This window comes from Macrotis lagotis, chromosome 7 (genome assembly GCF_037893015.1).
Source record: "Macrotis lagotis isolate mMagLag1 chromosome 7, bilby.v1.9.chrom.fasta, whole genome shotgun sequence".
NCBI lineage: Eukaryota > Metazoa > Chordata > Mammalia > Peramelemorphia > Peramelidae > Macrotis > Macrotis lagotis.
The window spans coordinates 36,813,557-36,837,908 of record NC_133664.1 but is presented as its reverse complement, the minus strand read 5'-3'; the positions used below and the strand labels follow the sequence as shown (position 1 = coordinate 36,837,908).

General features: G+C 38.5%; 1 protein-coding gene across 8 annotated transcripts in view; it reads right to left on the bottom strand.

The window, feature by feature from the left end:
• The window catches only part of DAZL (deleted in azoospermia like), a 41,505-nt gene that overhangs the window by 4,324 nt on the left and 12,829 nt on the right, over positions 1-24,352 (bottom strand). For 4 of the 8 annotated variants that reach the window (XM_074195743.1, XM_074195749.1, XM_074195748.1 and 1 more), the window contains exons 9-11: positions 23,735-23,848; positions 22,648-22,746; positions 24-86 (exon numbers count right to left, since the gene is read on the bottom strand). In XM_074195743.1, coding sequence (XP_074051844.1) covers positions 24-86; positions 22,648-22,746; positions 23,735-23,848 — 276 coding nt within the window. The other 4 variants (XM_074195746.1, XM_074195744.1, XM_074195745.1 and 1 more) reach the window with 4 other exon arrangements.

Below are 24,352 nucleotides of genomic sequence, written 5' to 3'. Positions count from 1 at the left end.
CAGACATAAAGTGTTATACAAACATTAGTTGTCACCACCACCATCCTCTTCCTCTCCATCATTATCATCATTATTAGCCAGGAACTCTAGGAATAGAAATACAGATATAGAAATACAAATATAGAAATACAGGGGAGCGGACACAAGCATCCATTCTGTACATGGAATACAGGCATGCATGCTTATATATAGGACTATGTCTGGCTACATATATGTGGGTATACATCTACATACAGGATAGTCAGGCAAACATGAGCAAGAGGGTGCTGGGCAGGGTGAACCTGGGGTCCCCCAATTCCTTTTTTGAATCATGCTTGGATAGTTGTATTTCAGTAAAATTTGGCTTCTTTTGTGATCGATAGATTATATTTTTAAATACAATTTAAAAATACGATTCTGAGAAGGCATCCGAAGGTCTCACCAGACTTCCAAAGGAATCCATGACCCTTCCAAGTCTTTCCTGAGGTACAAGAAGATGAGGCTGAAGAGAAGTGAGCTGTGCTTGGAGGGCAGAGGTTGAGAGCTTCAAACAAGTGGGTTTAGATTCAATAGATGGAAGCATTTCTGAGGAATCTGGGCAGGGGTCAGACCTTGAGGTAGCTCAGACTCTTGGTCTGCAAGAAGGGCTTAAGGCAGGGGGTCTTAACCTTTTTTTTGTGTCATAAGCCGTCTGGCTGACTGGTGAAACCTCCCTTATGGACCCCTTCTCACAATGATGGTTTTAAATGCATATGTAACCTTTGTGGCCAGAAAACCCCTGCCAGGGGGATTACACATAAAATAGAATAATACATAGGCTTACAAAGGAAGCCAGTCTTATGAAATGCAGCCTCATGATGGGTTTAAAAAAACAAGCTAGTTGAGGGACCTCTTGAGATCAGACCCCAGGTTAAGAATCCACAGTTCCCTTCTCTTCTGTCTCATCTTCATGGACTTTGTGGAAAACCTCCCTGCAGGGGCTTTTCATTACCTTTTAGAGGTCATAGATTCCTTTGGCAGTCTCATGAGACCTACTGACCTCTTCTCAGAATCCTATTTTAAATTTAATTTGGAAAGGGAAGGGAAAGGGGTAGGGAACTTGACCAAGGTCCCTTCCAGGCCATAATTCTATAATAGGAATTCAGCTGACCATAATCATCTATGCAGCTATGGGAAGCCTTTTTGGGGTATCTATTGATGTGGGGCAGCTTGATGGTACAGAAAATAGTGTTAAGCCTGGAGTCAGGTTGATCTGAGTTCAAATCTGGCCTTGGTCACTTCTAGCTGTGTGACCCTGGGCAAGTTACTTTTCTCTGTTTGCCTCGGTTTCCTCACTTGTCAAATCAGCTGGAGAAGGAAAAGGCAAATCACTTGAGCATCTTTGCCAAGAAAACCCAAATGGATTACAAAGTTGGACACAACTGAAAGAACTGACCACCACCAAATGAGAAGGTATTAGGATCATTTTGGATACCAAATAAAGAAACTAAACTTTCAAACTCAGCCCTGGGAGGGAATAAAAATACACATTAAATGCTAATGCCTGAAGGTAATGCCATCTCAGCCCATAGCATAGAAATCCCAGATTATTATCCTTGAAGGGACCCTCTCTAAGTCACCTTTCCAATACTGCCTTGGTTTCCAAAATAGGGGGGCCATGTGGCAAAAAGTGGGGCATTTCTGAAGTCAGAGGTCTGGGATTTGAATTCTAGCTCTAATATGATCATGGATTAATCCCATCTCTCTGAATCTTAGTTTCCTCATCTATTATTGAGGGGGGTGGCCCAAATGGCTTCAACTCCTATGAAAGGGATAAAGACAGGAGTTGACTTTATGGGACACCCCTAGACAAGACACCTGCTTCTACCAATTCAATTTGATGTTTTAAAGAGTAGCCTAGAACATTGAGAGGTGAAGGGGTTCAGGGTCACACAGCCTCTTATATATTTGACACTTGAACCCTGGTCTTCTGGGCTAAGCTCTGAGACCACTTCTAATCACTGTTACATTGTCAATCAAAAATCCTGGGACATTTGTTTTAAAATTATTTGAATTTGGGGCAGCTAAGTGGCAGAGTGCATAGAGCACCAGCTCTGGAGTCAGGGGGTCCTGAGTTCAAATTTGATCAGAGACACATAATTACCTAGCTGTGTGATCTTGGGCAAGTCACTCAAACCCACTGTCTTGCAAAAACTAAAAAAAAAATTTGAATTATAAATGTTATTATAGTTTACAAATTTTTTAACATGTATAAAAACTCGAGTGCTGGTCAAATCCTCTCCCACATTTAACAAGTCAATGGATTTTCCCCATGAATGGAATATTTTAGGAATTTTCTGGGTTGTGAAGTCTTTGCTTCACTAATTACACATATAGAATTTTCCCCCCCGTGGATCTCCTGATGCATAGAAAAACTTGATTTACATTCTAATTCTCTTAACATGCCGATTGCCTTTGAGGGGCTTCTCAGCTGTGTGCATCCTCTGATGACAGTAAGGTGAGCTTACTGAAGGAATCCTTTGTCACTCATCACCTTTATAAGAGCTTTTTTAGTTGGTTCTTCCATAAGCTCCATGATGTGTTAACAGGATGGGTCCTATGACTTTACATTCCACCCTGCAAGTAAATGTCTGAGCCTGGATTTGATCTTGGGTCTTCCTGACTCATGGCCCAGTGCTCTGAGCACTATAGCATTGCCTTCAATGACCTAGGATCATTGGATCTCAGAGAGAGAAGATGTGGTTGAATCTTGCATGTACATAAATGAAAATTTGCCCTGTACATGTCCAGCACTTGGCTCATCTGGCCTCTCTTGGAAGCTCTGTAACAGAGCAGGACCCCACTAGCCCCAAGAAGCTACTTTGGAAAAGCTCAGACTCTCTGATGATTATGAAGTTTACCCTAAATGGAATCTAAGTCTGTCTCTTTTGACATTTCTACCCACTGCTCCTGGTTCTGACCAGGTGAGCCAGATAGAAAAGTCATTCTAAACTTTTTCTTCCTCTTCTGACCCTTGAAGATGATTGTGCCATTGATGCCCAGATCTTCTGTTCCCTAAGCTAAATGTCCCTAAGGAAGTTGACCCTTCCAGGGCCCATCCAAGGCAGCCCTATAAGCTTAGGTCTGGTATTGGAATGAGATTTTTGTGGGTCACTCCACAGTTAAGGTTTACTAGGCATAGAAAAGAAATCCAATAAAGATATTCTAGTTGGCACTTAGATGGGTCAATGGGAGCGAATTTGGTCATTGAGTCAAGGTGTGGTGATTATGAACATCTGCAAAGACTGAAGGGCGGGCTTTTTGAATGCCCTTCAGTGCCCAGGAAGCTATATCAAAAGTTTGAGCCTTTGCCCCTTAGGTCAAATCTAGTCTTGGGGACAATTCTGCTTTTTACCTAGACTACTCTAAAGGATGGGAATGGGGAGGAAGAAACCCACTAGCCTCTTACACATGGTCTCTAGGCTCCTCACCATCCGGAGCCCTTTATTTTCAACCTTAGTCCAGTGGATGTACTCAAAGTCACCCAGCTGGCAAGTAGCAGAGCTGAGATTTGAATCTGGCTTCCATCATACCACACTGCTTCAGTTCCACCAGGCTGTGAAGGTTATTGGCCAGGCAATGGGAGTGGGGTGTTTAAATATCCAATACATCTATTTCAGTGGAGTCATGCATCCCAACACATTGATTTAGCAAGCCTTTATTAAGAACCTTTTTTGGCAGGCACCAGGGACACCAAAAGGAGACTTTTTAGTCCTTGATGTCATCCAACAAAGCAATGTGCATCATAAAGGAATATGGTACTATCACCATACACCGGGCCTTCATTACTAAAAGACTTTCACCAAAAACACATGCCTGAAATCTTCAAAGAGCAGAAGCTTGGGCTGTGAAGATCCACAGATTACACATCTGGAAACTTTCTAGAAAGTTTCCTAGACAAAAGAAAACAGAACATTTTTTCCCCTTGAACCTTGGCTTCTCTAAGTTGACCAGAGGTTGGATTCAAAAACAACCACTGGGACATTTGTGGAGTTTTGTCTCTTAAGGATATTCTGACCCCAGATAGATATTCTCCTACTCCCAGTCTCCAGTCTAATTATCCATGGGGTGATAAAGAATCTTATTGTTGAAAGTGTCAACGTCTTCAAACTATTGCCCGGAGTCATGTTATGCCTTCTATATCAATAGCTCAGAAGGGAAGCAGCATGGTGGGTACTGGTGACTGCATTAACAACCAAGTCTAGCCAGCCAGGAACATACTCAGTCCCCATGGTTAGCACTTAGGGAACTATAATGAACAACCCCTGAGTGCTGGTGCCCCTTGCCAAACACTCAGAAGCTAAAGATGGAGGCCAAGGTCATAACTGATCCAATGGGCCCATCTGATACAAAGGTCTGGGGTCCATATCTGGTCCTATTCCTCTTATCCACATCAAATATTTTCTAATTTCCTTCAAGTTTCTTTTGGGAAGAGACTGGAAAGATATTAGGGTATGGGATGACATAGAGCATGTTGTTTGCAAGACTATGAACAACATTCTCATAGCAGTATGTTAACATGAAGGCAATCCCCCTGCCTCCCTTGGCTTGCTTGGAGTGACAAGACTGGCATAGAAGATTGGTTATGAAAGTTCTTGGATTAATAAAATTACCAGTGAAGGTCATGGGTCCAGGCAATGACTTCTAGTCATCTGAAAAAGCCAATGATCACTTCTCTATCCATTTTCTAAGGGTCACTGGAGGAGATATTGGCATTCTGGGAGCCTGTTGCCTAGCAGCTTCATTTGTTTGCTACTGAGCATTCCTATATAGTCTAAAATAGATAACAAAACTATGACAGAGGGTATAAACTATTGCTGCGGATCAACCACTGATTCAAAATGGAAAATCGGGTCCATCAAAAATGCAAGAAAAACATCAGGTGACCTCAGAGGACAGAGGAGGTGTAGGCATCAGGGTTGAGTATCAGGTAAGGGTTGAGTTTTTTTAAGCATACATGAGCCATTTGGGACTCAAGAGGTGGTGGTCTTGATTAAGAGACATATGGCTTGGCACCTTGATCCTGACAACCTGGAACCCTCTCCTTCACTTCTTCCTCTAGCTTTCCTGACTTCCTACCTATCACCTTCCCTCTTGAGATTAGCTTACACTTAACCCTATTTTCCTGAATGATATTGTTGTTGGCATGCTATCTCCCTCATTATATTGGGAGCTCCTTGAAGGCACAGGGAAAGGCACATAGGAAGCTCTTAATAAAGGCTTGTTAACCTGGTTTTAAATCGGATGGGTATCCCTGTTCAGTAGATGAACATCAGAGGAGGCCTGAAGAACTGGGTTGGCCAAGAGGAGGAGGTTGTTGCTCTCTCTCTTCATGACAGACTTTCAAATACTTAGTTCTCATGTCTTCTCAACCACTCCCAAAATGTCTTTTCTCTGTGTTAAACATCCCCATTTTCTAACCCATGCTCATATGGCCTGGCCTCAGAACCCTTCACCTTCTGGTTGCCATGGCAGCCTGATCAGGGCAGGGAACATGTGGCCCCTAGGCTTGAATACCATAAGATGGCATGAGCTTTGGGGGCTCATCCATTTCCCAACTGTCTATGACAGGAGAAAGATAGCATTGACTCCTTCTAGGTCAGTAAATCTGGATCTATGGGACCCTGGAATTCTTCTTCTTCTTTTCATCTGTCTTATCTTTCTAGAAGGACTATAGAAATTCCTTGGGGTAATTGGTAATGCCTACTCCAAAATGATACCAAAAAAGGGAAGTTACTTACTCTCTGTCACAGATGACTAGATTTTCTCTCTTCTAACTGCTTCAAAACAACAAAAAAATGAAGTTAAAGTTCCTTTAGACACAACAGTAAAAAACCAAGAGGATTTTTCTGAGATCTGTCTCATGAAATCAACCTCAAAACTTGGTGAACTGGCAAGAGCGCTAGACTTGAAAGCATCAGAGACCCTGGGCTCCCATCCCAGTGTTGCCACTTACTTTGGCCAGATACCTTGAAAAACCCTCTGACCCTCAGTAAAACCAGAAGACCCCCTAGGACAGATTAGCTCGTCTCTGGGGTCCCTTCATGCTCTAATGCCTCCAGCTTTTATCATCATCCTCATCCTGTTACTTAAGATTAATAAACTTACTCATCTATTTTAAATGCCACAGCTTTCAAAGGATCCCTGTGAATTTCAGTTCAAAAGAAATACAGTGTGTATTATCCCTATTAGTTTCAACTTTCCAAGAGGAAATAATTGTATTTAGAAGACCAAACTAAAGTTAGTGTCATTGTCTGCACTGTCAGATACTTGACATGTAGAGTAGACTCTATAAGTCAGTACTTATAGGTGTTGGGAGCCAGGGTCTCTAAGCTGTTTGACACAGTCATGGCAAGAAGACTCAAGGCAGTCACACCGCCTGATGGAACAACATTTCCTTCAATATATATAGGGATTCCATGTATACCCATATTTATAGGTCTATTATTGATTGCAAAACTTACTCATTCTAATAGTGGAATGACTATAAAGGAAGGATTTCAGAGAAATTCCTTGAATAAAACAGATTGTGAACTCTGTCCCAATTTCACAGGACTGCCTCTCCCTGAGACATACAAAAGGCTTCAGCATTATGAAATCTTTGGAAGATACAACACTGGGAGTTCCAGGGAGATGTCAGAATATATACAGGGAAACCAGATACAAGATGGGTCAGATAGAATTCCAGGGAGATTAACAGTTTTGCCCCCCTTATCATACACAGGAATATATGAAAAAGGTGGTGAGAAAATAGTTAGTACAGGTGACTGATATGTGAACTCCAGCAGCCTTAGTTTCATGGGAAAGAATAAAAAAGTCGCAGAAACTGTGTTTTCTGCCGACGAGGCCAGAAAGAAAAATTGGTTATTGTAAGAGTTAACGGATAGGTGGACAAGCATAAAGATCCTCACTATAGATTGTTAAGGAAGTGTATCAAAAAACATTACCTACACAAAAAATATAAAAAACTTTCCATTAAAAGGATTGCTTAATTAATAACTCTAAATGAATTAACAATCATACAATTTATTAGTAAATATGGTAACAGACAGTTTAAAGTCATCATGGTCTGAGTAGGGATAAGCAATTAACTACATGATTATTACTTAAACTTGTAATCACATGATTGAAACTTGTAACCATATGAACTATATGATTGTTGATGAAAATTGTACACTCTTGTAACCAAGGAAATGATCTCAGCTTGCTTGAAACATACATGATTCTGAAACTATAAAAATAAATCCAAGCAGCTGACAGTCAGTCAACCTGCTCCTGCCTATACTCACTTGTTGACTCAACTCATTTCGCCGACTCTATCCCTCCTGTCAGGTTCCAAGGACCCCGCGGAGGCTGGACCCCCCGCATGTAGGTAAAAAAAAAATTAAAAATTCTAGATGCACCCAAACCTAGAACAGATCTGAGGGAAACAGACATGCCTTTTAGGAATATTAAGGTTAAATAATAGTATAGGCCGACTCATTCAACTGTCACCCCTCATCCTGCCAATTGACTCATTTTCTTCTGCATTTTTTTTCCTTCCAAGATTCAAAACAATCCAGGGGAATGCATTTGAATATTTATTTCTCATTAATACACTTACAACCTCTTTCTCTTTAATTAATTTCACTTGAGCCCACAACCCAGGTCATTAAATATTATTTTATTAACTTGAAAAACCACCTTTCCCAAAAAATTACTCTTATACAATATATTAACCAGTGAAATAAAATATAAAACAAAGACTTAGCTATTTACAGTATTTCAGTCATGCAAAAAAAATGATAGCCAGTCACCTCAAAACCTCCTCATCACCTAGAAAAGCACAATTTTATCAAGCAATTCACTCCATGTACTGATTAACATTTTTGAATTTTCATATTTCTCCTCAAGATAATACTCATATTCTGTCTCGAGAAATAAGCTCAAGTAGTTCGTTTTTCTTAGTCTTTACAATAATCAACAGAACGCCTTTCTAAAATGTCTTCCCCCATATTTTCCAGCAGCTCCTCCTACTTCACATGATTCTGCTTTTTTGAAACATAGCACCTTAACTAGTTCTGATGAACTAGAAGTTTCACCTTGTCCCCTCCCCTTTACAGATTCTTCATAGATCCCTACAGATCACAGGGGAAAAAACCACATACCTCTTCCAGATTCTACAGGAAGGAGCACTTCATAGTAAGAAATTCTTCAACCGACTTCCAACTGGCAGCTCTAACTGATTTTTTTTAGCATTCTAGTTGGCTCTTAAAAGATCTAACAGCAGCATCCATAGTCTCTTTAAGGGAAAGTCAAATGAAATAGGGCTAAATATTTTGGTAATCTATCTTTAAGTCAGTCTTGTAAGATTTTGGGCCCAAAGCAATAAAATTCTGATCTAAAACCAATACTTTTTTTAAGAAGATCAAACTAGGGGTGGCTAGGTGGCATAGTGGATAAAGCACCAGCCCTGGAGTCAGGAGTACCTGGGTTCAAATCTGACAGACACTTAATAATTGCCTAGTTGTAACCCCGTTTGCCTTGCAAAAACCTTAAAAAAAAGAAAAGCTAAAGACCAAACTAACTCTTGAATGTCCACAGTCTTATCGTCATAAAATTCCATCATCAAAACTATTTGAATAACTCTTGGCTTAGTTTTCTTGGGAAAAGCATATTCTGGAGAGCATCAACAAAAGGCTGGGCAAGGAAAGGACACAAGAACTCCCAGTCCAATTAAATAGACTATTGGTAGGGTGTCTGAATTGCAAATAGAATGATGGACTTAATTCAGAACTTCAAAAGATCTATAATTTCATTCATCTGGACACTGCTCAGTAACTTAGATTGAATCCCCTTCTTACAGAAAAAAGAGAAACACACATACACACACACAGACCTTGAGATGGCTCCCAAATGTCAAATTTATGATGATAAGCTCCTGCCCTAATTTCTTTTTGCTATAATTTCCTCCTTTGATTGAGTTCTTTGTATATCTGGGGCTGTGATATTAGACTTTAAAATACTATACATTTGGGTAGGGATTAAAACATGTAAAATGAAAAACTGGACCAAGAGGCCTTTAAAGGCCAAGAATCAAGAATCGGTGCCTGGCTGGACCTACTATCACAAAGAATCATAAAAGAATTGGAATCTCAAAGTCAACAAGGCCCTTAGAAAGCAGACCCAAAGAGATGATTTGTATTAGTGCCAGGATCAGAATTGGTATTGATTTGCTTTTTTAACTCCGTACTTTTCAAGCTGTTTCCCACATCTAACTGGTCTTGAGGCAATGCATGAGATTCAGATGGAAATAGATCCCTTTGAGTTATGAAGGAAAGGACTTAACATTTATGCCTCATTGCAGCTTCCAAAATTGATTAGGATGAGGCCTTTCCTGATGCCCCCAGTGACTAGGCCTACAGTACCCCCTTCCCCATTCAACAAGCATGTATTACATGCCTATTGCATAGCAAGCATTGTTCTAAATGCAAGAAAGGCAAAAGAAATCTCTCAAAACAACTGTGTAAAAGCAAATAATAGTGCATTTTTGGCAGGGGCAGCTAGGTGGCACAGTGGACAGAGCACTAACCCTGGAATCCGGAGGATCTGAGTTCCATTCTGACCTCAGATATTTAATGATAATCTAGCTGTGTGACCTTGGGCAAGTCACTTAACCCCATTCATTGCCTTGCAAAAAACCCTCCAGATTTAAAAGGTGTGTCTTGTTTCTTTTTGTCTTTGTAGTTTCAGAGTGAGCCCTGTGCCTAATATCACAGTAGGTACTTTTCTTTGTTGTTTGTGGAGCAAAAGGATTAAGTGACTTATCCAAGGTCATACAGTATCAAGCATCTGAGGCTCAATTTGAATTCAGGTCCCGACATCAGAGCCAATAGTCTATCCACTGTGCTACCTAACTGTCCCCCATAAATGCTTGATTGATTGATTGCCTGGGTCATCTTTTTGTCATTCATCACATCTGAAGAATGTTCAGGGTTTACTGAAAATCAAGTGACAATTTAGAAGAAAAATGGAATGTGTACTTTGTTAAGTATACATGGAATCTATTTTCCACTAACTCCAAAATTTAACAAGATGTCTTTCTCAATGCAGATATGTAACTTGGGAGCCAGAGGACATCATCCTTGTGTCTAGCCGCTCCTTCATTTTAAAGTCAAGGAGCTTGAGACTGAGGGACTTGAAATGCCTTGCTCAACATTGCAGTCACACAAGCAAGGTCAGGGCAAGAACCTGGCCTCTTGGCTTCCACATTCTCGCCAATGTTACCAACCAGGCTATCTCAGTAATCTGTTCCTCTCTGCATCCTTCTAGAAGTGACCATAACTGTTCCACTAATTTCAAATGGTATCCATATGGTGTTAACATAATTTTATTAAAATTTTTTATGCCACACATCAGCTAATCTGAAAATATTTTATAATGCCAAAATTTTGTGGGGTTTTTTTTTTTTGGTTTATCTTTTAGCTTTCTGGTGTATTTCTTAACTCTTATGATACTTTACAAAGTTATGCAGTATTCTCTTTTATTACAATGTTTATTGAAGATTTTCCATATTAAAAATACATAGAAAGGAGATAAAATACATAGATCAGAAATCAGACTTGGACTCCACGGTGAGCAGATACATTGTGTGCACATGAGATATCATCTTCATTATGTTTTCATTATTACAACTCCCAATGGCCTCATTAAAAAAGCATTGTTCCCAAAGTTAAATTATGTGCATGAGAAAATTCAGGAGAATAGAGTGGAGTTAAGAGACAGGACTTTAGGGCCAATCCAGAGACACTGAGTTATCCTGAAGACAACAAATGGCAACTGCAGGATTCTTAGCCAGGTCTTCCATCTCTAAATGTCACTCTTTCCACTGTGACCTTCTTCCTTTCCTCCTCAGAAATGGGACAACAGTGGTTCTAAATACTTTAGGACACCTGGCTTGACTATTGAGTCCACTCAATGTTGGTGGGTGAACAAAATCCCCATCTAAAGTTAACTGGTGGGGCAGCTAGGTGGCACAGTGGATAAAGCACCGGCCCTGGAGTCAGGAGTACCTGGATTCAAGTCCGATCTCAGACATTTAATAATTACCTAGCTGTGTGGCCTTGGGCAAGCCACTTAACCCCATTTGCCTTGCAAAAAAAAACCTAAAAAAAATAAAATAGTTAATTGGTTCATTTGTCTAACTTCAAAGCCTTAGTGAAAAATGAAGGATACATAAAATATATCTTATTTCCCTGAAATTACTTAGATTTTTCACTATTCCATTCAAAAAATATGTCCAATATTGCAGGGAATATTATGGACAAGGAAATGAGACATGATCACTGCTCTGAAGGAATTAGCTGCATCCCCAAGTATAACAGAGGCAGTCCTATGGCTTGAGCCAGTTGCATACCCATTATGGGGATGGGTTAAGCCTGTTTTTCCTGGACAGCAAGGCAGTAACTCAGCTCTTCACTTTAGATCATATGCAGTTTTCACTCATACAGTTTCTAATCTCCTAACCATGATTTTGGAGCACTGAGCTGAAATGGAGCATGTGTTTGAAAAGCCCAAAGTAAGTATGGGAAGGATCTCTCTGACTCAGCTGCATGCTGGTTGCTTGTCCTTGCCTGAAGATCATGACATCAGGAAGCTCTAGTCATGACTTGCCATGAAGAGGCAAGGACAGATAGGTTATCCTAATGCTGGAGAGGTAGCTAGCACCAGAGACCTCCTCTCCTCACCTGGGTCAATATGAAGATAGAGAACATTGATTTCTATTTCAGTTCCATCTTTTTCTCTAAAAAATAGTTTAGAATGGGCTAGATTTCAACTTCGTGAATTTTGGAGGGTTAAGGGAGTCACCAGAGATCTGGAGTCCAAGCTGGTTCTGATGCATCTGGTCCATGAGCACCGCCTCGAGTATCCAGGACTCAGTCAGCAGAGAATTGTCCTCAGATGGCCCTATCCAGTGGTTAAGGGGCATTTGGAGTGAACTGACTGGAATAAATGCTTTGTATTGACTATATTTCAGCCCAGTCTAGAAAAGTGTGCCCTTGTTGGGTGGAAATATTTTAACTTCTGGTTGTGTTACATCTTCTCAGTCTTTGTAAAATTTCTTTGTAAAAACTAATTGATGTTAACTGATTAAATGAAACTAAGCTGCTAATCACTGGCAAATGGAATGGCACTTTAAGTCAACTATTAAAGAATCCCATTACCCCTTAGGGGTATTCCTTAAAGCCTCAATGGGAAGATGCAGCTAGCTAGTCTTTGTCCATGCAAATATGCTAGCATAAGGACCATTCAAAATTTATTAAAATCACGTAGGATGTGAACATGAATGCACAACACTAGAGTGGACATTAGACCATGATCAGTGCATCAAAACATCCTAAAGATAATAAGGCTTCAGAGTAGGGAGTAAGTCACTTTTAGTATGAAGAAGGTAGAATTTTAGCAGAAACTTAAAAATTAGATTTTCATTGGTGAACAATAGAGAAGGCGGAGAATTCCTGGCATAGAGCAAAGGCATTAAGAAAAGTATGAGCATCGTTCAAAAGATGGTGAGTAGTCCAAAATACTACATAGGTTATGTTTAGTAGAGCTGAGATAAAACCAGAAATGGCAGATTTGAGGGAGATTTTGGAAAACTTGAGATTCATTCAATGGATGAATGGAAGCCTACTGAGAGTTTTATGCAATGGCACATGACCAGGATTGTACTTTAGGAAGATAATCTGGCAGTATTGTGTAGGAATGACTAAATCTTTGATTGGAGGAAAGTACTTTAAAAATAACTATGCCCTCTGTTTACACAGATCTTAACCTTTTCTGCTACTCTATAGGACCTTAACCTTTGAGCTGACTCCTTTCTCTTCCAGTGCTTGATTTCTAAGGGGGATGGAAATCTCCTGTGATTAAGTTTATATATTTGTTAATTATGTCTTTTGAAGTAAATATTTCTGTGGAAAACAAATTAGTGATTAGTTGCAATGGAGGTGAAGGGGGAACCATCCTCTTGAGGATCACTGGTTGGGGCTGGAAGTTTTGCTAGGGTTTAGCAACTTCTATTCTCTCTCCAAGGGTACTGGAGAACACTGAGGAAGGAGTGAAATCTCACTCACCTGGTCTTCTGGACAAAGTGGGTCAGATAATCTGTGTTAACAAAATGATTGTTATCTTTGCCAATTTGCAATATGTAAGGTAAAAACTCAGGGTTGTTTTGACTTGTCTCTCTTACTGTTAGTGATTTGAAGCATTCTTTCTTGTGGTTAAGACTTTTCAATTCTTTTGAAAACTATTTGCTCAGACCTAATCTAGAAAAATGGTAAATCTTAATTTAGGTAAATGTATGGAATAGTGATTGCATTTAGGAAATAAACGAACTAAATTTCACTTAGAGAATAGCAGACTTTGAGCTATTAGATATTGCTTTTTCATTCAAACACCTACAATACATGAAAAGAACCCATGAAAGCTAATGGGGACCCACACAGACTGTTGCATCTTTCCTTGAAGAAAAAGTCCCAATAAAGCTAAAATGAGAAGCAAAATACCTGACTGATAGGAAAAGCATGAGAAAGTAACAAGCAGCATTCTAAATTTGTATAAAATCAATGTCTACATCTTAAAACACTTTTCAAAGCTTCTCTGGCTACTGGATATTTGAGACCTTAAGAGAGCCAGAAGGGTCCAGGAAGGAAAGTGGAAAAACTATAAAAAGGCAAAAGATGGGGAGATGTTAAGATTTAGAGAATGAATACTATCTTGTTCAAATATGGAACACCACATCTTGTTCATATATGGTTCCTGAAAGAACAAATGTAGAGTAAAAATCTACTTTTGCACAATAGAAAGAAAACTTCTAAAATGTGTTCTGAGAGTACAAGTTAAAGAATTTTCATGTTTAATTCACATGCAAAGGAGTTAAATTGGGTCAGCCATGCCTCTAGTCAGTTCTGGGGAAAAGACTTCTTTCCCTCGTGCCTCTTGGGAGGTGTGGCAAGGGGATGGACTCCTCCACAACCATCCACAAAGGGTCCTGCAGCAAAAGAAAGGGGCAGCTTAATGTTTGAATGAAAAAGCAATATCTAATAGCTCTAACTCCCATGGGTCTTATGGTATGGATAGCCAAGTACTAAACCGTTCTAGGAGTTCTGCTGAACTTCCTGATGCCAGCAGTGTCAGAGTCAGGACTATGACCCCTCTTCTCTTCACAAGGCGCTTGTCAAGATAGCCCCTCTCTACTTGGGAACATTTTAAGCAGCAGTATTCACCCTTAGAAATCACCTAAGTAGTAAGCATGCCCCCGGGGGATGAGAGCTTTGCCACTACCATTTCTATAGCTTATCTTTGAGTAACTTGTGGCCTCTGCATATCAAAGGAGGAATCCATTGATGATAGCTCCTAAGCAAGACAACTTTAGGAAGGTGGATCTGAATACTTCTGGGGAAGAGAACTCAATCCCCTCTATGTGAGTCTCTCCCTTTTTGGAACAAAAGGGAACAAGTCATGATATCTACTTGATGTTTTTAATACTGTAGAAGATAACTATATCTGCCTATCCCATATCTTACCAAGAGTGGCAAGAGAAGACTATGGTCTTCAGAGTCCAAAGATTTAGTCTATGTATGTAGTTTTATAAACATGCTCTAAAATGACTAGTTTGTACAAAGCAGATTTTACTCAGTAATATGGAGCAGTTTAGATTCTAGAAATCTCTGAGCATTGATTCAAATAGGAAAAGGAAATTCAGAAAAAGACTGTTGATCCACTCCCATCCTGAGATCTAGTATCAAGTTTGGTTCCGGAGAATAGTGTGACAAAAATCTAAGTTCTACAATTAAACAACTTCTCCCAAGACAGAGAGATGTGTTGTCTCTACCCATTTTTTTTTTCTTGACAAGACACAATACAACATATTTACACAAACTTATGTCATAGAGAGAGAAAGACCAAACATTCACATCTAGCCTGAACCACTTACCAGATGTATGATCCTGGGCTGGTGACTTGTCCTGAATTTTTCTTCTATAAAATAGGGCCAATTGTACCTACCTCATCTCAGAACTCATGTGCCAACCAAATCAGATAATGTATGCAAATACATAAACTTAAAAGCACTGATATCAATTGGAGCTACTTAAGAAAAATACAACTGATTAGAGAGGACAAAAACCCTAACTTTTTGGGATAGTTAAAATGTTGCCACTATTTCTAGGTTATAGAGCATTGATAACCTAAGCATTTCAGGCAGAGGGGCATTTGTTCTATTCTTAAAGACCCAGAGAACTGGTTCCCTGGGAATTTTATACAAGGCAAAATTGGCCATATTCCTCTCATGCCAATTTTAATGCAAGTACATCCTCCATATGGAATATCAGGATGCCTTAGGAAAATGATCTACAAATCTAACTAGAGAACTTTACATTCCATACCAGTTAAAAATGTAAAATATAGTTCCCATAGAGATCAACTGAATACTGGTAGAGCTCCAAGTTTTAACACCAGGAGACTTTTTTCCATTTTTCCTGGGATTGGCCCACAGCTATAGTCGTAATAGACAGATGTTAAATCTGAATGCAATGCAGAAATTCCTATCATCTGTTTGCTATGCAGATTGGATATTTTGCTTGAGCATTCAAAATGCAGGTTTAATGTTTTAACTTCTTCTTTTTATTGTCTTCTACAATTAGCTCCATAACCTACAGATGGAAAACTCCAAGTCTTTGATGGGTGGTGAGAAATAGCACCAAGAACCAGTTACAAAGAAAGATATTACACAATGTCAGTAAGGACTGGACCCGTTTTCAAAAAATGTACAACTGAAGCAATCCAGGGTCTGAAGGACTGTCTCAGGAATTCCAAATGCTCATACTCAACAGCTGGACCTATTTTGAAGACCTGGTCAATGGGAGGCAGTGCAGTGTTTCTCTTTTAAGAGTCCCACCCTCACTTCCATTTGCCATCTATTGTAAAACTCTGTCCCATTTCGACAACTCCAAATTGTACACATATCTTATGGAAACTGAATGCAGCCAAAGCTATTAAGCCTGTTATGAAGACAATTTCTTTTAAGGAAAGCTAAAAGGACGAATTCTGAAACCCAACCCAGGAAAGTGCTGTGGAATGCTTATTTCTCAAAAAACCAATCACTTCTAAATGTTTATGCTCATAGGAGGTGGAGGTGTGAATTAAAATTCAATAGTTAACCACTAGAGAAGGCTATTTTTTTTTAACAAAAAGGCTATTTTGTAACAAAATTAGTGTGTGTATAATGATGTATAGACTTCCTTTTTTTAGGTTTTTGCAAGGCAATGGGGTTAAGTGACTTGCCCAAGGCCACACAGCTAGGTCATTATTAAGTGTCTGAGGCCAGATTTGGACTCAGGTACTCCTGACTCCAAGGCTCATGCTCTAACCACGGCGCCATCTAGCCATGCCAATGTATATTTTTTTCATTTTTCACCACTTTCCCTTCCTTCCAAAGGTATTGTATAAATTTAAAATTTCAAATGAATTACAATACTATATTAACACTTTTGGAAGGAACTGGAAATAAGCTAACACCAAAGCAGGACTAACTCTGGGACTTCAAATATAGTAAACTCTTATTATTCTTGTTATTATTGAGTGTTCTAGTTAATCCAATATTTCAAACCACTTCAACAGGTTATTCATTAAGCGCATACTAAGGTCAAGACTGTGTTGGGAACTGGGGATATAAAGACAAAATGAGAATTCCTGCCTTCATGAAGCTTAACATTTATTTATGGTGACATCTGAAGAGATCACAAAATGGCACAGTGGAAAGAGCCAAGTCTCTGGATTTGGAGACCCTGTGTTCAAACGCTCCCCATTATTTACTAGATTTGCCTCAGGGTTCCCTCCAGCTCCAAATGAATGATATTGCTGACAATCTGGAGAGAGCCCAAAGGTAATTAAGAAAGGGCTCCCATAAGGACACTGCCTGAGCTGGGCTTTGAAAGCCCTGAGGATTCCAGGAGTGGCTATGAGGAGCCAACTTATTCTAGGAACCTTGCAGAGGTTATGGGTGGAGGTCAGCTTGCCTAGAGTTCAGTGAAGAGTAACCTGCTAAGATGCCCAGAACCCAAACAGGAGTTAAGACCAGGATACACTTTACATGCCCAGATCTAAGGTTCCAGTTGGCTCTAGTTCTCTTTTGGAATAACACCATCCACATTATCAGTTTTCTGAGTGTTGGGAAAAGCCTCAAAAATGCTAAAAATCCCAAACTACCCTAGACATGAGCTCCTGTTTCAATGACTTGGGAAGCATTAACCAGGATTTTTTAATTTCCCCCCCACCCCTGGCTCTCATTATCCTTGGGACAGGTAAAGCATCCAAGAAGACAGTTCAGGACATCAAACCTAGTCCCCCTAACATACTTTATGTGGACAAAGAAACATCAGTTTTATCATCTGCTTCCTTTTGTGATGATTTTTAAGCCTGTTATTATAGGTTTTACTACATGTAATTATGTGGCCCTGGAAAAGACTGCAATTCAAGTTCACAAACTTACCCTGGGGATCAGTTAGTGGCAGGCCAGGCCTTGAGAAGAGCCTCAGCTAACCTGACAGCTCAGATCTTGCTGGATTTCAAACTACAGACAGAGAAGTCTTCATGGATACAGTTGATGCAAAATGCAGTAAGAGTAACATTTGAGGGAAGTGCAACAGAAACTAACCCTGCGAGCAACTTTGTTACCTGCTAGCAGTTTTCATTTGTTAATTTAAGCCGGTTTTTGCAGTTTCTTTACACCATATGGATAACAGTTTAACCAAGTGAGGTTGCCCTGGAAGAATCTAGGATCTATTTTAAAAAGCCAAAAATCAAAACCACACACACCTGTAACAGCTAGAATAGTGTGGCACAAGGAAGGAGCCGGGAGATAGCCAGCAAAAAACTTAATCCAATGGTCTGAAGGCAGCTCAGAATCAAGAAAAGTACTGTGAGGCTTAACTACCACCACCAGAAGCTCCCTTATAAATTTATTCCCTTCCTACACTCTCATTTCTTCTAATAGACAGTGCTACTGATAAACCTTAAAGCTCACCATAGCACAAGTTACTATAGTAAATCCTCCCTGGGGTATAAAGTTTTGGCTCAATTAATATTTCTTTTCCATGAAAAGATACCTTATAATGAAAATCAAATGAAAAAAGATTTATCTCACTTAAAGTGCCCTTTACTGGAGCATTAAACTGAATACCCATATGCCTAAAAATGTCAAAGAAATATGGCCCTCTAGCTGATTCCATTATTAGTCATATACAATAAAGTGCTTGTAATAAGTTGTCAGTGCTTTGGAAACTGGTTTCTTAATTTCTTTTGGGTATTTTAATGCTAATTAAATGCCAGTACCATACTTTGAGAGCAATTTTCTGTTTAAAACCATTATCCCTATTTATAGGAGTTAAGAATCTTTTATATTCCTAAGTCAATCTTTTCTATACATTCTTTCTTTAGAAGACCACCCCCCCCAAAAAAAGACATGGTCTCCCTTCCCTCCTCTTCTCACATATTTGACCTTGAGGATATGTTGGGACAATAATTCTTTAGAACTCATGTACAACTTGGAATGACTGGGAGTCTTTTTCCTAGAATGGTACACAGAGTTAACAAAGGAATAGCAAAATGTGAAGGTAAAAAACAATTTCAAATCCTGGGGAGAAGTAAGAATAAATAGTGGCATCTGGTTTCTTTAGATGGCAATGTTTCCCCATCCTTCCTAACTTAGGATGAGAAGTTATCAAAACTCAAACTTGTATGGAAGAATTTAGTTAAGGCCAGTGGCAGGTATATTCAGATAAGAGGAAAATCAGAAGTCCCTCATCATGAAGGCTCTTATTCCAAACTCATGGCTAAGGAAAGTCAGAATATGAAAACACAACCTTCTACTATGTTCGCCTGTTACCTCACTGCTACCTTTACAAGGCTTATTGGGAGCTGACTGCTGTTCTTTGACTCTTGGTCCTGGGATGAAATGTATCCAGATTTTTATTACATTTGGAGAAGAAAGTGTGGTTTTGATTGAAACACTCTTGCCTTCTTATCCTCTATTAGAACACATGGAGTTCATTTAGGTCGGACAGAGGAACATCGGATTAACCCAAATGCTAGATATGGATTTTTAACCATTGATTGCAGTCCTGCAGCAGACTCACTGATCTACCTCTGAACTGAGGTTTTCCAGTACAAATATTTTCTACTTTGAACCTCTTGGGCCTATTTTACTTTAAAAAAAAATAGAAAATGCAAATAGGTTAACAAACAAAAATAAAATTTATTTGTTCCATGACAAATAACTAAAATTAGTTTTTTTTATAAAAGCAATTCCTTTCAGATACTCTGATTAACCTTTAAGTGACATAAAAAAAAGCTTCAGCATCCTTTTTAATGCCAATATTTTGCACAATTTAGATATAGCTATTGAAGTTTTAGCAGTAAAAAAAAACACAAAATAAAAAGGAAAAGGAAAAAAGTAAAGAAAAAGAAAAGTAACCCACTGAGAAGCTTATGTATCTAGTAAGGTTTGGTTAGTATCAGTTTTTAAAATTACATCCAGAATTTGAATTACCCTAATTGCCATCCCAATCAATTATCTATTGTTGGACTCCCAAGTACTTTGTAAGCAAAATTGAATAAACATAACACCCAATGATTGGATTGTCTGTAGAGAATCTGCCATATTAATACTGGGTTTAGAATTGGAAGTCTTCAATTAAGCTACAACTTTATATATTTGGTTCCACTGATTAAAAATGCAGTTTTAAAAAGTCTGCTTCTGTGGTAAATTTCTAGAATTAAATAATAAAACACAAACATTTGTATTGTAAATATCGTACTGCTGAAGAAATATTTGTTGGAGATTAAATGCTAAGAACAGTCAAACTGTCAAAATTCTGACCTTTTCAAAACACTGAGTTTCTATAAAGCAAAATTTTGAAAACCAACATTTGCCTTTAAAGTCTCAAAAACATTTCAGTTCCAGTTGAAGCACTAACATGTAAACCCTAAAGTTATACCTGTCCACTTTAACTGCTTTTCCCTTTCAACTGTGAACTCAATACAGAACCAATTACTAAGTGAATATCCAAAGTAGAATAGTTTCAATGAAAAATAAACACAACATACTAAGAAAATTAACACAACTTGCACAGAAAGTCTTGCAATAAGTTGTCAAAAAATTCAGAATTAACTTTCCATAATAGTGGAAAACAGGAACTCTCTGTATCTTCGTAATACTCAAAAACAGTAACTACTGTCCACAACACTGGAAGCTTCAGCAGAGAGGATTCAAACGGATTTAAGCACAGCCCTACTTCTTCTAAAGTGATGTACTCTTTTGTCCTGGAAGAAATATACATATTCCATTTACTTCAGTGAATAATTCCTATTATTGATATAACCTAAAAAAAAAGAACAAGATTATAAAGTACTTTGTACATTTGAGTATATTAACAGAAATATTATTTATAAAAACATAATATAACATACATAATTTGGGTCACAAGAAACTATATAATGTTCATTTTTCTTTCAAAAAATGATCCTCTTAGAAAATATAGTAAAATAATTCCTAAATAGCTTTCAATGCTAAGAATGTGGCCAATCTGATTTAACTATTCAGTTAAAAGCAAAAAAAAAATTACACATCAAAATAGAAAATAAGTATAATTTTAATTGTTAGGTAGTCAATTTTTTTTTTTTTTTGGTTTTTGCAAGGCAAATGAGGTTAAGTGGCTTGCCCAAGGCCACACAGCTAGGTAATTATTAAGTGTCTGAGACAGGATTTGAACCCAGGTTCCAAGGCCGGTGCTTTATCCACTAAGCCACCTAGCTGGCCCCCCAGTCAAAATTTTTACTAATATCAATATAATTATCTATTTCCATTGGTCAAAACATCCATTTTTAATTAGTAAAAACAAACATCACCCTCCCCCAAAAACCAAACTAAAGAACAATGGTAGAAATCTTCCTTCACATTCCTTCTTAAAATTCCTTTATATAAACAGACAAGTTTTACTAAGTTCTAAAAAGCTTGGTTTTTTTTCCTTCCCTAAAATGGATCCAGAGAGCTTTTAAATAATTTTAAAAATGTGTTCCTTCCATGGGTAGAAAGAAGCTACATGTATCCTACCTCGAGACTCCTTACATTTGCCCTAATTTCTAGTGATGACAGGATGCAAGGTCCTAAGGAGAGGCAGAGACCACTAGTAAATACAGTATTTTTGCCATTTAATAAAACTGACTCAACTATGTCTCTTTTCCTGTAACGATGGTGCTAACTTTGTAAACCTTAAAATGCTCTATAAATAAATGTGAATGACACTCATAAGAAGCTGGCAAACAAAGCACCAACCCAAGTTATAGTATGTCAGTAAGGTTCTCTCCTAGAAATGTCTTTCCTCAAGGACAAACTTCCATCACACTGAAGCAAAAGCCTCAGCACCAGGAAGGCATAATCCTAAAGGAGAACTTTACTTGAAAAGCTCTTCCCCTCCCCTTTTGATTTTTCAAGAGGTGCAGAAGAACTACTTATTCACTTCCATCCCTGCCCCACCCCCATGGAAGTCACCTTATATACCTTCAGATAGGGAAGCTGCCAACAAAAAAAAGAGCTATTGCTAGAAAACTATCCAAGTAAGCCCACAATTACCTGGTACTTCCTTCCCAGCCCCATGAGGCAATGCCATTTTCACAGATGAGAAAACTGCAGTAGAGGTGAAATCACCTGCCAACAATTCTATACAGCTAGTATATGGTAGGGTCTCTATACCATGTCAACCCTAGCTTTTATTAAGTAATAGTCTTACTCCCCAGGATGATTATCCAAGTTTAGCTCTTGTCAGGGCTTGCTGCTCTCATTCTTCTTTAGGATTGCAGGACCTTTTTGGGATTGAAAGTATGAGCCCATCACTGGAATGTGACTATCTCCCAGGAGGGAATGCAGGCTCTATTAGACACAGGGATCATCTATCATGCCTGGTCCCTTGTCCATGCATGGAGTGGGGGAAGACAAACATTTTCTTTCCACTGTCTTATGACACACCTTCCCCCACCCCAATTTTTTTTTTACAATGTTTGCACCACTACTTTCCTAAGTGCCTCATTATTAGTTGTCACGTGCATAAATTCCCTGAAAAGAGAAGGTCTGGGAGTTTTAACAGAACAGCTAAGTGATTTGTCCAGTCTCACAGAATGAGTTAAGAGAGGCCTGGACCTCAAATTGCCAACTTCCATGACTTTTGAATCGGCTTCTATTTTTTTTTTTCCTCTAATCACCTCATTTCACCTTATTGCAAAAGAACTATTTGGCTTTTTGTCCCCGACTAATCCATTCCTAGATACCATATTCTTCACTTCTACAGCTAACAATCTCTTTCAGCTCACTTCTTCCAAAAAGGCTTTCCAATAAAATCCAATAAAACCTTGAAAAACAAGGTATTCAAAGTTTTAAATAGCATACTGCTGGGCCTAACTCTCTCTCTGATTTATTTCTTTACAAGTGAGTGCCTACAGTTTGATCAAGTGGCCCCAGTAGCCAAAATATGAGTATGGAAGGATTATTTTAAAACTTTAAACTAAATGGTTATTTTTTACAAACTTTTCACCCCATACCTTGAAGTAGTCATCTTGGGTGACAAGAGCATTTCTCAGTCTTGTCTCTGGATTAAACAAACAGGATACCACTGTCTGTATGCTTCGGTCCACCGATTTCTGAAACACAGAGCTTGTTAGAAGCATAATACCTAAAGGCTACATATAATTATTTTATACAATTCTAAAAAGACCATCTTCTTGAAGTTTAATTGAAAGAAGCACTATTCCTTCCATTCTATTCTGACAGTCATGAAGTCCTATCAACTGTCACTAATTTCTATTGTTAAAAAGTTTTTGCCCATGACTTTTCCTTAACAGGCAAGATCAACCCCAATGTTTCCAAAAAAGTCCTATGTTAAAGAGATCAATACTTTTACTCTCAAGAGTTCCAAAAACATTAAAAACAAAATTGTAATCATGAAATCAAATCAACTTTATATACTCTACAAAAGGACACAAATTCTCTTATAAAATGGTAATTAGCACCTTGAATGATAAATACTAAATACTAGTCAAGGAAGAACATAAATTAATCATGACCCTCAAAGCAAACTTTCTGAAGCCACAACTTATTTTTTTCTGACAAATGATTATGTGCTTAAGAAATGTTTATTTCCCTACAGATTGTAGGAAAGAGGGAAGGAGGAGGGAGAGAGGTGGTGTTCCAGACTTGTCATTTAATTAAGTTTAAGAATTCCCAAGTCTGGAGCCAATTGTATGTAATTTGTCATCCTTAAAAGAGTTACTGGGAGACTTGATATATCTGTGGTAACAAATTGAGTTAACTGCCAAAGGCAGAACCTGAACCCAGGTCTTACTGATTCCAAGATCAGATGTTCCATCTATTAACCCAAACTGCCTTTTTTCACTACAGATAAAAGGAAGATAATTTAAGGATCAAAAAAAGGATACAAGAAGTAGTGGCTTACATGTTCATACTGAAAACTTAAGGGTTCCAAACTCTCACATGCCAATGAGCATCATCTCTATGGCCAGAAATTTGGGTCAAGTTTTAGCAATTTCACACAGAACTATCTTTGGGTTTTGATGACTATCAGAATGTAAGCAGAGATGACTACTGTCCAGACTGAAATCACGCCCTTGCCTTTTGTTGGCCATTCCCAGAAGACTGTGTGACCTCATGGACGGAGCACTCTGTCTGCAGGACTTCAGCTCCTGGGTCCACTTCACTGCAGTGATAATTCACAGCTGTATAAGCCTACATTTAAAATATAAAAAGAGTCAAGAGGTGCTAAAAGAGATTTTAAATATCTTCTTCAAAGTATGTGTTGATGCTATAATTTAGAATGTCAATTTCATAATCTGACCTAATTCCAAACCATTTTATTCCTTTCAAAATTCACTGTAAAACAAGTAAAATAATCTTATAGAGGAAAAAAGAAATATTCCAGTTCAGAAAGCCAGTCTAAAGATCATAGTATTTGAAAAATTCATCTAAATTTCTATCTAATTAACTAAATGATTAGGACCTGAAGTCAATGTTATTTATCATACACATAATCTAAATAATACATATGTATGTGCACACGTGCGATTTCACTCATATAGAGACAACATACACCAACGCTTTTTCTACAATTTACATTCTTAGAGTTGTCTTGGGGGCAATGATAGATCAAGGTATATAGGGCAGAGGCAATGCTTGGTTCTTTCTGACTTCAAAGCCAACTCTCTATTCACTATGCCATATTGTATCTGTATT